The sequence below is a fragment of the Vespa crabro genome, chromosome 1, assembly GCF_910589235.1.
Source record: "Vespa crabro chromosome 1, iyVesCrab1.2, whole genome shotgun sequence".
Lineage (NCBI taxonomy): Eukaryota > Metazoa > Arthropoda > Insecta > Hymenoptera > Vespidae > Vespa > Vespa crabro.
In genome coordinates, this window is record NC_060955.1 from 3230001 (window position 1) to 3245000 (window position 15000).

The following is a 15000-nucleotide window of genomic DNA, read 5'->3' on the forward strand; positions in this document are numbered from 1 at the left end:
GAATGTACGAATACGTTAGTCATATGTATGACTTTTGGAAATATAAAATTTTTAAATAGCAATGACCTTGTGTTTAAACGATTAGGAAGAAATTATTGTCGAACGTTCATTGACATGAGAACCACTGGGCACGTAAGTTCCACAAGGACGACAACAAACGACTTCGAACGAAGGTGGTAGAAATGTACGTATGTACATAGTAGCTATGTACATATACTTGTACGCTTTATGTATCTATGTATGTACACTTATATAAATGTGTGTGATAAATAATTTCTTTTTTCTTTTTTCTTTTTTTTTTTTTTTTGGGTCGGAACTTTGGAACCCGCGATGAAAAAACAAAAGAGAGAAAAAAGGAAAACAAAAAAAGAAATTAAAAATTAAAGATCAAAGATTACGATCCGTTGAATTTTATCTATAACCCCTTAAATAGAATGATTAAAATCGAATCGATTCAAATATAGAAGTTCAAGTTCTCATTGTCGTCTTAACAAAAAAAAAAAAAAAAAAAAAATAAAGGCACTTTTCAAACGTCGAATCTCTTTAAAGATATCTGAAGAGCTTGGCGATAAAACAAAACTAAAACTTTAAAAGAAAGAAAAGAAAAAATGCCAAAAAGGACAAAAAAAAAAAAAAAAAAAGAAAAGAAAAGAAAAGAGAGAAAAAGAAACTCTAAAAAAAGAGAAAAGAAAAAAAACTCCAGTTCTCCCGTTAGATTTCTTCATTAATTAATTATTTCAACGTATAACATGAAATATACTCTGGAACGCTAAAGTCAAGGACGTCAAGGACGTGATAAGCGATATAATATGTAATGACGTTTACGATTTCGTTGGTATTTTCTCTTAACGTTTCTACGAAATTTTGTTTAAAGGAGTGCCACCAGAAGGTAATTCCAGTCGACGTAAGTGGGTCGTGCAAAACCGAACACGAATCTTGCACCGTCGATCCAGATACGAACGTGTATATGTATGTACATGCGTGTATATACATATATATACGCATTTATATATATATATATCATATATATGTATATATACGTGTACGCATTATATATAATATACACACATATATATCTGTGCAATTGCATGTAGGCGTATATATGTATATATATATATATATGCATACACGTGTTCCCATGTAAACACATATACATATACACATATACCTATGAAATGGCATGTATCTGTGATAATAGTCAGAGCGCGATCGTGGTCGCTTTTACTACCTTGACATGAATTCTCAGGGAACAGTCAGGGCCGGGGACGATCGAGAGACGAACCCTCTTCCCCCTCTCCTACTTCTCCTCCCCACCCCTTTCTTGCTTCTGTAGATTTACATGTTCATTTATCTGTACACGTATATGTACGTATCTCTTTCTGTTTCTCTTTTTCTCTTTCTCTTTCTCTTTTTCTCTTTCTCTTTTTCTTTTTCTCTTTCTCTTTTTCTCTTTCTCTCTCTCTCCTCTCTCTCTCTCTCTCTCTCTCTCTCTCTCTCTCTCTCTCTCTTACTCTTTTTATTATTTTCTTTCTTCGATCGGTTATATACTGTTCGTAATCAAACGTCAAAAGAATCGCAAAAGAAAATACGGAAACTCTTGGAAACTTTAAAAATGGCCACCGAATAACCAATATTATCGACTTATATTCCGATATAATATGGACGTTTCTTTCATTGAATTTTCGGCGGTTTTGATGATTGCATTTTATTTTGTCTTTTCTTACGTATTTATTGATTCATTTATTTTTTTTTTTGTTTTTTTTTTTTTTTTTTTTTTTTATACGGACTGAACCAAATGTTGTTCCCAAGTGATCTTTAAAATATCAAGAAACAAATTTTTAAACTAATTATTTTTCTCTTTGATTCAAGTTTCTTTCCTTGCTTCTTTCAGACAGACGACAAAATTACAAGGTATGGGTTACGGGTTTGAAGTGGGTCTAAAAAAAGAGAAACGAAAAAGAAAAAAGAAAGGAAAAAAAATGAACAAACATAAATGATTAATCGGTTTGCATAAACAATTTAGAAACTTCAAGGACGCTCTCGGAGCAAACTTTTGCTCTATCCTGTACAACATAGCTGTTGATTTTGAATTTCTAATCGGGATAGAGGGGAGGTGTTTTTTACTTTTTTGTTTTTGTTTTTGTTTCTCTATTTCCCTTATTCTTCTTCTCTCGTTCGATATATCTATCGAATGTGTATTATTCGAAAAAAGAAAGAGAGAGAGAGAGAGAGAGAGAGAGAGAGAGAGAGAGAGAGAGAAGAAAAAAAAGGAATTATATAAACAGACACGAAGTTTAAACAGAAGCACGACGTGTATTGGAAAGTGAAAGCCAACCAACGGACGAGTGCTATTTAACCAAAGGGAAAGAGACTGACTAACTATTAACTCTGCTTCGAGACTACTCTACGCGCGAACAGATACTAGAAGACAATTACTGTTGATTGAACAGAAATCGATATCGTTCAATGTCTGCCTTTTGGTAGGAAAAACGCAACAATTCTGCAAAAGCTTTTTTATTTTTTTCTCCTTTCTCTCTCTCTCTCTTCTTCTTTCAACATTTTAACAAAAGATAAAACTTGTATCTTTTTGACTAAAAGCTATTCTCATTTGTTTTTACTAATTTATATGAAAAACACATACACACACACACACACACACACACACACACACACACACACATATATATCCCATATAAATGTAAAGATAAAGAAAGAAGGAAAGAAAAAAAAAGGCTGGGGGGACGGGGAAAAGAATCAAGGCGACAAGCGCGTTAGACGGTAATTCTTTTATCTCGTGTTTTTCTTTTTTTTCTTTTCTTCCTCTCCCCTTTTTTTTTTTTTTTTTTTTTAGGTTAAGCACATGCAAATTGTTGCATCGTTGCTTATTAATCGTTTGCCACGTAGTTCCCATCACAGATAGGTACTCTCAAGTGTGTGAGGTCCATCTGAATATGCTCTTTTCCCCTCCATCCCACCCTCCATCCCTCCCTTCACCCGCCCGTCCTTTCCTAATTTTATCATCTTTTAACATCGATTTTCTTTTTCTTTTTCTTTTTCTTTTTTCCTTTTTTCCTTCGTCTTTTTCTTTTATCCTTTGTCATTTTCTTTATCTTTATCTTTTTGTTCCTTTTCCGTTTTCTCTATTAAGGCGAGAAAATGTTCTCTCCTATTGTAACAGAGGGTGAACCGAAGGTTCTTAGGCGGGGCCAAAAGTTCTCTAGGTGATCGATAACAAGAAAAAGGAATGATCGATCTTTTCTGATATAGCTTAGGAACTTTTGACCCAATCTACGAACTTTCAACTCAATCCGTATTTTCTAAAGGAAAAATAAATAATAATAATGATGATAATTATAATAATAATAATAATAATAATAATAATAATAATAATAACAAAAATCAATCAATCAATCAATTGATATAAAAATTACATACATATCTTTTTTTCTTTCACTTGATAATAATGAAAATAATTTTTACATAACAAAAACGCATATCGCTTACATATATTGACGATCGTCGAAGCGATAATGCGTTAATAGAGAAAAAAACAAAAAAGAAAAAAAAGAAGAAGAGGAAGAAAAAAAGAACAGGAAAATATGGAGAAACTAAATAAATAAATGAAATTCGTATAGTGCGTAATAGAAAAACAAACATGTTACGCTTCTTATCTCGGTTATATTATCTTGATTCTTATTCAAACAATAAGAAAACCTCGGTATGATCGAAATGAAACCACGCACATGCATACTCATGCACCTCCCTCTCTCTCTCTCTCTCTCTCTCTCTCTCCCTGTCTTTCTCTCCACGCACACACACACACACACACACAGATACATTTTTCCCCTCCTTATATCCATTAATAATCGGTCGAATCGAAATCGCGCTTTGGTTGCAACAAAATTTACTGAAGAAATTTTTATTCTCTCTTTCTTTCTCTCTTTCTTTCTCTCTTTCCCTCACACACACACACACACACATACACAAACACACACACACACACACACACACATATTTCCACCTCACCTCATCTCCCTCTCCCTTATTCGATATAAAATTATTACGATATTATTTTTATGCGTAACATTTTAATAACTCCCCTTTGGCTATTTCGAAATATTTCGCGTTTGTATTAGCGATTGCAATTGCATTTGCATTTGCGTTTGCATTTACGTTTACATTTACATTTACGTTTACATTTACATTTACGTTTACATTTACGTTTACGTTTACGTTTACGTTTACGTTTACGTTTACGTTTACGTTTACGTCTGGATTGCGTTTCAGCTACAATTGCAACTGCAACTGCAACGATGCTGCAACGTTACTCGATAAGCAACGTGTGTAGTATGTACAGTGCACACGCGTTTACCACATGTGCGTTTCTCCTCCTTCCTCTTTTTTCCTCTTCTCCTCCCTCGCTTCTCCCCCCTTTCTAACCCCTCTCCTACCATTCTTCCCCCCCAACGACGAACACCTGCGGATATTATCCGTATTGCAGGTGTGCTTTTGCTTGCTTGCTTGCTTGCTCGTTTGCTTGCTTGCTTGCTTGCTTGCTTGCTTTTGATACTCATGTACATACTTAGTTACATACGTTTGTGCGCACGACACTTTGGAATAAGTGGCATTCCAGTCGGTGTTCTTAACCACCCAACATCGATGGGATGTACATGCCAGTGACAATAAGAGAAAGAGAGAAAGAAAGAGAGAGAGAGAGAGAGAGAGAGAGATATGACATATCAGCGGTACAGGACGAGGCAAAAGTTACTAAAAACGAATTACTCTTTTTTAAAACTTTTTATAGGTTAATTTTTTTTATGTTTGTTTGTTTCTTTTCATTTTCTTTTTTTTTTTTTTTTTCTTTTTGTTTCATTTTTGTAAGATTATCTAAAATTAGATATAAAAAAGAAAAAGATTAATCGAACAAGAAGTAAATAATTTTCGGGAAAAAAAAAGACATGTAATCGATTATTTACAATCAATTTAGTTTATAGTTTTGTAAACTACGCCCCCACCCCTTGTTACGTTTTGTATTTTTCGTTTTTATCAAAAATTGTAATATTATTTTCGCGTGTGTTGTGTTCGAACGCGTATCGAGAAGTTGTTTTTGAGATCGTAATCTATTTCGTACCCGCTCTTACAGATGTCGCGATGAGTATCTTCTGTATCTCCTTTTTTGTTTTCTTTTTCGAGGTTAGGTTTTTTTTAACAAATTTTATTTTTGGATTCCTTTTTATTTTACTTTTAAGAAATACTCAAGAATAAATATCGTTGATATTGATTCGACTGATTAATTAATTAAAAAATATATTTTCTTTTATTCTCGTCATTTATAGAATCATTGGAAATGATGTAATTAACGAATAAATAATTTATAAATAGATTCCTGTGTAGAGATTAAAAATACTTTTGTTTTTCATTCTTAACGACGTTTTGTTTACGATGGAAATAGGATGACTAGGTTGTGTTATGTTCGAAGCTCGGCCTTAGATTTCTTTTCCTTCTTTTTTCCCTTTTCTCTTTCTCTCTCTCTCTCTCTCTCTCTCTCTCTTTGTCTCTCTATCTCTCTTTGTCTCTAGATCATCCAATAAAAGAGAGGATGGAAGCTCGAACGTCATTGAGAATGATCTATATACATAAATTAGAACTTTCTAAAGTTTTATGGTTCGAAATCTAATTCTGAAAATAATAATTTTATTCATTATCGATTCGAAACTGTAATAGCTATTTCGAAAATAGATTGATAAGCGGATCAATACAAAATTTGACTCGATATACGGAGTACTACGTAAATTAAAAGATATGATCTTGAAAAAAAAAAAAAAAAGAAAGAAAAAAAAATAAAAGTAGAAAAATTAAACGAGGAAATAACAATTCGGCGAGTAAAATATTTTCAACGAGGACGCGTAAATTATTATTATTATTATCATTATTATTATATTTTGATATTTAACGTGACTTCTCTCCAACCCTCTCTCCCTTTCCCCTCCATCGATAGATTATGATTCGTCGTAGCGTCTACGCTTTGAGAATTTCTGATCTAACGATAAGTAATAAGCATAGCGAGAAAACAAACAAACGAGGGAACAAAAATGAGCACAGGAAATAACGCAGACGATAGATAGATATATGTATAATCAAAGCAAATTTGTTAACACCTACTGGATTTTATTACGAGGACAGGTGTCGTATTGAAAACGTTCACGCTTAATTGACTCCATCTCGATTTCCCTGTGACACTTAACGCTTAAGGATGAATTTACTTTGCGACGAGGCATAAATTTCTCTTACGTATTGCGAGAAAGTCCTTATTCGTTTTAATATATCGAAAGATATCCATTTAAAAATTCCATTGAAATTTTAACACATATTGAAATAACAATATCTGATCGATCGAAACTCTCAAATTGATGATTAGAGAAGAAAAAATTAAAAAAAAAAAAAAAAAGAAAAAAGAAAAGAAAAGAAAGAAAAAAGAAAGAAAGGAAGGAAGGAAGACAATCAGAAAAAAATAATATATATATATATATATATATATATATATATATATATATATACTATTCAGTTTATTGAGAAAGACCGTGTTAATTCTAATATATTTTTTTCTTCGTCTTTTGATTACAGTGAATCTCGAAGACAGTGGTGGTCAAAGAGTGGATATGTCTCATTTCGATTTATTGAAGGTCCTGGGAACCGGAGGTATGTAATCGAATTACAAGAGAAAAGAAAAAGAAAAACAAAACAAAACAAAAAAAAAAAAAGAAAAAGAAAAGAAAATTCCAAATTCCTTCCTTTTTCCTTGGACTTCGTGTTGCTAAAGTCACGTGACTCCTTTAGAAAATACTCGATATTTATTATCTCAATTTTCTTAACAGTTTTTCCTTTTTCTTTTTCTTTTTTTTTTGTTTACCCTACATCCTCTCTCTCTCTCTCTCTCTCTCTCTCTCTCTCTTTCTATTTCTCTTTTCTTTCAATTAACTCTCTCCCTGCCTTTTCTTAATATATCTCGAGGGCGCCCCATTGACGAAAAAACAAACAAAAACAAAAAAAGAAAAAGAAAAGAAAAAAAGGAGGGAAAAAAAAAGAGAGAATAAGAAAAGTAAAAAAGAATTTAGGATCGATACGACGTAACGTGTGTCTTTTCTATTGATCGACTTTCCAGCTTACGGTAAAGTGTTTCTGGTACGGAAAAGAATGGGAACCGATGCTGGTCGTCTTTATGCCATGAAGGTCTTGAAGAAAGCCTCGATCGTACAAAAGAAAAAAACAACCGAACATACGAAGACCGAGAGGCAAGTTCTCGAAGCTGTTAGGGACAGTCCTTTTTTAGTAACGCTCCATTATGCTTTTCAAACTGACGCCAAATTACATTTAATTTTAGGTAAGTCAAAAAATCGTTGATATAATTATCATTTATTCTTCTTCTTCTTCTTCTTCTTCTTTTGAAATAAAAAAAAAAAAAAAAAAGAGGAAGAAAAATATATAATATTAAAATTTTCAGATTATGTTAGTGGAGGCGAATTGTTCACTCATTTATATCAACGAGAACATTTTACCGAAGACGAAGTAAGGATTTATATCGGCGAAGTAATATTGGCTTTGGAACGTTTGCACAAGGTAAATTCTAATAATGAATATTATAATAATAATAATAATAATAATAATAATAATAATAATAATTTTGATGGACGGACAAAAGAAGGTCAATTAATAAATCATTATTACAAAGTTTCTCATGGAACGTTAAACTTTTCTAATGTTAAATCTTATAATAAGTTTATTGGAAAATTAGATTTCTTTAGATATTTAGATTTTATAAATCTAAAAAAATTGAAAATTGATAATGTTAAGTATTTATATATTTAATTCATGATCTAGTTTAATTATTTATAAAATATGCATAAGTAAATATATATAAATAAGTAAATGAATAGAGAATTATGAATTGTACTGTTTTGTCTGACCATCAGAAATGATGATGATGATTATGATGATGATAATAATGATAACGACGATGACATTGATCGTCGTTAACGTGGACGATTACCTCGGTTTATCAGGTTCCCTATTAATTTATTGAATTTCGATTGGTACTATAACAATAGTAGTAATAATATAGTATTTTCGGAATACTTGAACCAAATCGATAGCTCTCGTCGATTGACGTGTAACGTTTAACGTATTCCTTCGTGATTATATTTGGATACTACAAATATTGATTATGTCTGAAAATAAGGTCGAGTTGTATTTTCCAAGGCAGATATTATTTTCCAGTTTAAAAGCGATTCCGATGACACAAGCATTTATGATGGTTTATTCCGAGCGTTTGAGAAAAAAAACAATATATATATATACACGAGTATTATTTGTCTCGATTTTTCTTTCGTTTAATTTCGAATCGAATTGGGGAAAAAAAAAAAAAAAAAAAAAAACAAAAATTATATTGTATTTACAGAATGATGAACCATTAAGAGTCCCAAGGTTATCTTAAAAATCAATTAATCATTTTACGAGACTCTTCAGTTACTGATTCTTTATTTTCTTTCATTTTCTTTTTTCTTTCATTTTTTTTTTTTTTTTTTTTTTTTTTTTAAATCGTAAAACTATAAAGCTACAAATTGCAAATATGAAATGTCTGGAAAAAGATTTACGTATATATTCTTTAAAATCTCTTAAAGGAACTTTCAATTCGCACACTGTATCTCCGACTGTTTATAATCCAAATAACTTGATGATAAATGATATAATTAAAAAAAAAGAAAAAAAAAAAAAGAAAAAAAAAATCTCTTCCTTTTTCAGTTGGGTATCATATACAGAGACATCAAACTGGAAAACATATTACTCGATAGGGAAGGACATATAGTCCTTACAGACTTTGGATTGAGTAAAGAATTCTTACCGCATGAAAGAGATAGCAACGCACGAGCATACTCGTTTTGCGGTACTATCGAGTACATGGCACCGGAAGTGGTACGAGGGGGCTCCGCAGGCCACGATATTGTGAGTGAGGATGTTTATATTTTATTTCCTAATATACCTTTTATGTAACACATAGAGTTATACCTATTAATTTACCTAACCAATAGATCAATGCTAATTTTATTGCACATCATCGAGAATAATCCTAATCATTTCGTAATTATATTGAATAAATAAATAAAAAAAAAAAAGAAAGAAAGAAAGAAAAAAGAAAAAACCAAGGACGCTGTCTAATGATCCTAATCAAAATCTTCTAATTCATTTCTATAATTTTTTTTTTCTTTTCTTTTTTTTTTTTTTTTTTTTTCTTTTCTTTTTTGGAAATATATATCTATACACGTATATTTATATGTGCAATTTAATTTTTTATTAGGTGATAATTCTTTTTTATCAACTGATGCTCGTAATTTTATAATATGATAAAGTAAAAACGAAATTGATCTTAGTTTTGATAACAGAGAAAATTGATCCTTAAAGTGTCATTTAAGAAATTATCGTTCTACCTTAGAGATTTTTAATCTTAATAATGACGATCCTAATTGAATATATAATATATATAAAATATATAACATTATTTATATATATATTTTTTTCTTTTTAATTTTTATATATATATATATATATATATATAAATAAATGGAAAAAAGTAATATTTTAGTTATTGATAATAAATTGGTTGGACATTATAGGCTGTGGATTGGTGGAGTGTGGGCGTGCTAACTTACGAGCTTCTCACTGGCGCCTCTCCTTTTACGGTCGAGGGAGAGAAAAATACACAGCAGGAGATCTCGAGGAGAATATTAAAGACCGAGCCACCGATACCAAGTCATCTTAATCCAACAGTAAGAAACTTTATCTCGCGTTTGTTGGTGAAAGATCCACGTCAAAGACTAGGCGGTGGACCTCGCGACGCCAAGGAATTGAAGGAGCATCCATTCTTTAAAAAGGCACCGCCACCTTTCACCTGGGATGCTTTAGAAAAACGACAGATAGCACCGCCATTTGTGCCACGTATAACGCACGAACTTGACACCAGTAATTTCTCGGACGAATTTACAAAAATGGTCGCTGCTGATAGTCCAGCAGTTGTACCGCCTAATCACGATAAAATTTTTCGGGTAAGACTATTTTAACTTTATTATCATCGCGTATAACTTTTTCTTTTTTTTCTTTTCATTTTGATGTCTCATTTTTATTTATTTATTTATTCTTTTTTTTTTTTTTTTTTGTTCTTTTGCACCATTTTTCTTTTCTTTTTTTACTCGTAATCCGTTTCAAGAAATATATATATATATAATATATATTTCTATATATATATATATATATATATATATATATATATATATGTGTGTATGTATATATCTATGTTCATTGTTAATGAAAAATGTTGATATTATTTAAAAACAGGGTTACTCTTACGTGGCACCATCAATATTATTCAGCGAGAACGTAGTAAGCAGAGATATCTTCTTAGAGGAAACAGAAGCTACTACAGAATCTCAAAGGCCATCGGCATCGGACGTTTTAGCGGCACGATTCGAAGAGTCAACGTTCTTTCAGACGTATGAACTTGATCTACGAGAGGAAGCATTAGGCGATGGAAGTTTTTCGGTATGTCGTAAATGTCGGCACAGAAAAACGGCTCAGGAATTTGCTGTGAAGATCGTTAGCAGGCGTATGGATTGTGGTAGGGAAGCTAGCTTGCTACGTAGTTGCCAAGGCCATCCAAACGTGGTCAAGTTGCTCGAGGTACATCAAGATAGAGCGCATACATATCTAGTGATGGAATTACTCTCTGGAGGTGAATTGTTGAGAAGACCAAGGCCATTCACCGAGCAACAGGCAAGTCGTGTTATGAGGCAATTGGCGTCCGCGGTACGTTTCATGCACGCTCGTGGCGTTGTCCATAGAGATCTTAAACCAGAAAATATTGTCTTCGTTCACGAAGGCGAAGATTCGCCGGTCAAGATCGTTGACTTTGGTTTTGCTAGGATAAAACGTGGCTGCGAACCATTACACACACCTTGTTTTACCCTACCTTATGCAGCACCAGAAGTGATTGCCAGACAGGGATACGATCAGAGTTGCGATCTATGGAGTTTAGGTGCAATATTGTATTCCATATTATTCCGTAATGCAACAATATTTGTAAATGGCTCGCCAGATCTGGCATCGCGCATTAGATCAGGCGAAATTAATTTCGATTCTAACAGTTGGTGTCATATATCACCTTTGGCCAAGCAAGTGGTAAAAGGTTTATTGACGGTCGATCCGAACAAAAGACTCACCGCTATGGCACTTGCCAATCATCCTTGGTTAATGGAATCAACTAACACGACCGATCCAAACGTATCAGACACTACTACATCGTGTCTTCCTACATCATCGTCGGATAGACTCGAAGGTTTTCGTTTACGAGAAGTGGATGGAGCTAAATTAGCTCAAAGACGTAAATTACACAAACGTTCGACTTCTAGTTCAGTATCTTCCTCGGCATCGACAACTTCCTCCACCCTTTCTGTTCCATTGGTACGACCATCCAGCACGAGTACCAACGTAACTACTTCTGCATCACCTGCTCAACCTATTGCCTTTGACTTTGGAGAGGAGAAAGTAAACGAATATTTGAGTTCGTTGTCGTCTTCCTCCGACTCCAATTCTCCAAAGATAAATAATCATCGACATCCAGAAGGAAAGTCAAAACGACGTAAACGTGACATGACCGACGACGATCCTTATCAACAAGGATGTTCAAAAACTAAACGACATAAACGACACAACGATTTAGACGGCGAATCATCCTATCAAAGTAATAATAATAGAAATGGACCGGTTACAAGATCGAGAAAACGAAAATTAGAACAAAATGTATGTAATTCAGACAGCTCAATGGAATCATATGGATCCTCCTCTTATACCGACAAAAAAGAAGTTAATGTTCATCGAAAACAAAAAGCTGGTAAACGGCCCAAACGCTTTACTACGATCACAGTGGAGTAATGTTTCCTACATCGTGTCTCGGAGGTAGTCTTATTCTCACTTAGTTTCCTATGCATTTTACAATAAAGTAATAGCGCGCTGCCTTTTGGGAATTACGTACAAGATATTATAAATGTTACATCATTCCTAATGCGTGAGAGACAGGTCTTTTAGACTATTGTAAATATGTTTCATTTTATGCCATGTTTTTTAGAATAACCAAGAGATAATATACGTTCTTGCTAAGGATTTTTTGTATAAAAAAGGATTGCAAAAGGGAAAGGGGGATATTATCATTATATCTTTATGGTCAGGGTCAAATCATTTCGTTTCTGTTAGATTAACACAATAGTTATCAGATCCCTGCTGTTTTTATTATTTCGATTTAAATTTTGTTAGCAAAAAAAAAAAAAAAAGATAATATAAAATATTTTTCTTTCTTTCTTTTGTGTGTGTGTGTGTGTGTGTGTGTGTCTCTGTGTGTGTGTGTGTGTAAATATTTTTCTTTTTTTTTCTTCTCTTCTTTTTTTGTTGTTTCTCTTTTTTCGTTCACAATTAAGTTTCGCTTGTCTGTGATCAGCGAAAAGTCAACTATGCATTATGGGTTGTTAGGATAGATACGTAGTAAATGTGCCTCAATAAAAATTGTCCATTTCCTATGAATGCATCGAGTGAAGCGTTGAATGTATTGCAAGATAACATTTGAAGTATGTTGACAAGAGTTTACAAAGAGTTCAAAACAAATTTTATCAATCGAAATTATTTTATTTTCTATATATGTAGTAGACGTTTGTTTGTTGAACAGAAGATGATGTTAATCATTCTATTTAATAACACATTAAACATTCAACTTTCACGTTAAACAATAAGAGATCGATTAAAATGTTAAAGATGATTTTTTTTTTGTTTTTTTTTGTTTCTTTTTTTTTTTTAGAACCGTTGAGACATTACGAAGGAAATGATAAAATAAATGATTTGTATTCTTTGAAAAAAAAAAAAATTAATTATGATCCAATGGATCATTCATGATTAATAATGATATTTGTATCGCTTACATACATGTACATCTTTTTGGTACTTTATTTTTTACCATTCTATCTGTGCTCTGTTTTCATCTCAATTTAACATATTAATTAATGAGACGTTTACAAATTATATGAGAGGTTCATTATGAAAAGATTAATCTTGTATATGTTTAATCGAACACAAGAGTGAATATATTTAATTATAAATTAAATACTTCGCACTGTTATTCAAAGGTATGCCGATTAACGTAAAGAAATACAATGTATTTCTTAAGAAACTGAAGAAAGCAAAGGAAAAAAAAGAAAAAAAAGAAAAAAAAAAAAAAAAGAAAAAAAGCACACAAAAAGAAAAGAAAGAAAAAAAAAACAGAAAACGAAGAAAACCAAACAAAGAACTTTGATTTAGTAAATTTTCCGTTTATAGATTTCTTGTGAATTTGGTACAAGTATGTAATTCTTCTTATTTAAAACTAATAAAAAAAGAAAGAGATCTTTTTTTTTTCTTTTTTTTTTTTTTTTTTTTTTTTCTTTTGTTTGTACATATAGTCACGTTGGGTTACTTTATATTATATTTTTTACGCAGAGTTTTCCATATACACAAGGTATTATTGAAATTGCCTTTAGATAACGACTGTTTTACCTGATGTGTGGTAATTGCTGTGAAAGATGAAGTAATAAATGGCAAAGACTGAAAAGGTTGTATACCAACTCAGGGAACAGACATGCTAACGAAAAACGTCTTGTGTTTTTGATTCGAAATAATTACAATTGAAATTCTATGGACGTTACTACCAAAGACGACTGAAGCAACACTGCTCTATAAGACCAAAAAGAACTGTATGTAACATTGAAATGGAGTTATGTATATACACTAATTACTACCGAATTGTGTAATTTCACAATATTATAGATATTAATTATAAATATATATAAATATATATATATATATATTATATATATGATATATATATATATATATTATATAATATATCATATATATTATATATGATATGATATTATATATTATATATGATATATATATATATATATTATATATATATTATATATATAATATATATATATCAGAAAAAGAAAAAATGATATATTTACTATATAACATTGTATTAGAGAATAATATTAAATAAGAAGATATATATATATATATATATATTTCTATTTAGGATTGTAAAAGTCATTAAATATTGTAAGTTTAATCGGTTATCCAGAGGCGATGTAACATAATAAATGATTGCGTTACATTTATTATGTTACAATAGCGAAAGCAGATTCTCTTTTTCTAGTGATATCTAATTGTTATGGTATAAAAAAAAAATCCTTCAAGAGCATATATTATATATGTATATATATATATTATTATATATACATATATATACACCACATATATTATATACAACGTTATATACAAATTCAAGCTTGTATCATACGATAAAGAGTGCTGTTCTGTTGCGATAAATACATACAAGAGACACCTACCTTTGTTACTACTGGTTGTTAAATATATCATGATACAATATTTATTTATATAATGTACTTTTCTAACAATGTTTATTATTACCTCAGACCTAAATATTTAATTAATTTAAGAAACAAAGATTTTTATTTCCTGTATATTGTGCAAAGTTGTAGTTGTTAATATTAAAAATATTATTCTCTATTCCGTATACATACGTATATATCTAAAAACAAAAAGAAAAAAAAAAGAAAAGAAAAAGAAAAAAAATTTTTTTCCCAACGATGAAATAATTCATTTGAAAAATCAAAAAGCCGAAATTATACGTCCCTGATGTCCAATCAAATCTAATCCGATTACGTCATCAACAAAAGACGGCGCATATCATATGAGCAATCTGCGCATGCGGCATGGAAATCATATTCTTTTTATTCGCTGCAATGTAAGAATTCTCATTGGCTAAGCACTGAAACCCCTTCTCCTCCCCCGTCCTTACCAAAGAATATTAAAAAAAAAAAAAAAAAAAAAAAGAAGAAAAAAGCAGAA

The 15000-nt window shown here is 31.3% G+C and overlaps 1 protein-coding gene across 4 annotated transcripts in view; it reads left to right on the top strand.

Moving 5' to 3' along the window:
- Window positions 1-13521, top strand: part of LOC124427088 (ribosomal protein S6 kinase alpha-5-like) — a 61196-nt gene extending 47675 nt beyond the window's left edge. For all 4 annotated transcript variants that reach the window (XM_046969579.1, XM_046969589.1, XM_046969561.1 and 1 more), the window contains 6 exons: window positions 6625-6699; window positions 7163-7381; window positions 7502-7617; window positions 8800-9000; window positions 9669-10097; window positions 10387-13521. In XM_046969579.1, the coding sequence (XP_046825535.1) occupies window positions 6625-6699; window positions 7163-7381; window positions 7502-7617; window positions 8800-9000; window positions 9669-10097; window positions 10387-11979 (2633 nt within the window). In that variant the 3' untranslated portion in view covers window positions 11980-13521. The remainder of the gene's footprint in view (window positions 1-6624; window positions 6700-7162; window positions 7382-7501; window positions 7618-8799; window positions 9001-9668; window positions 10098-10386) is intronic.
- Window positions 13522-15000: the final 1479 nt, after the last annotated feature.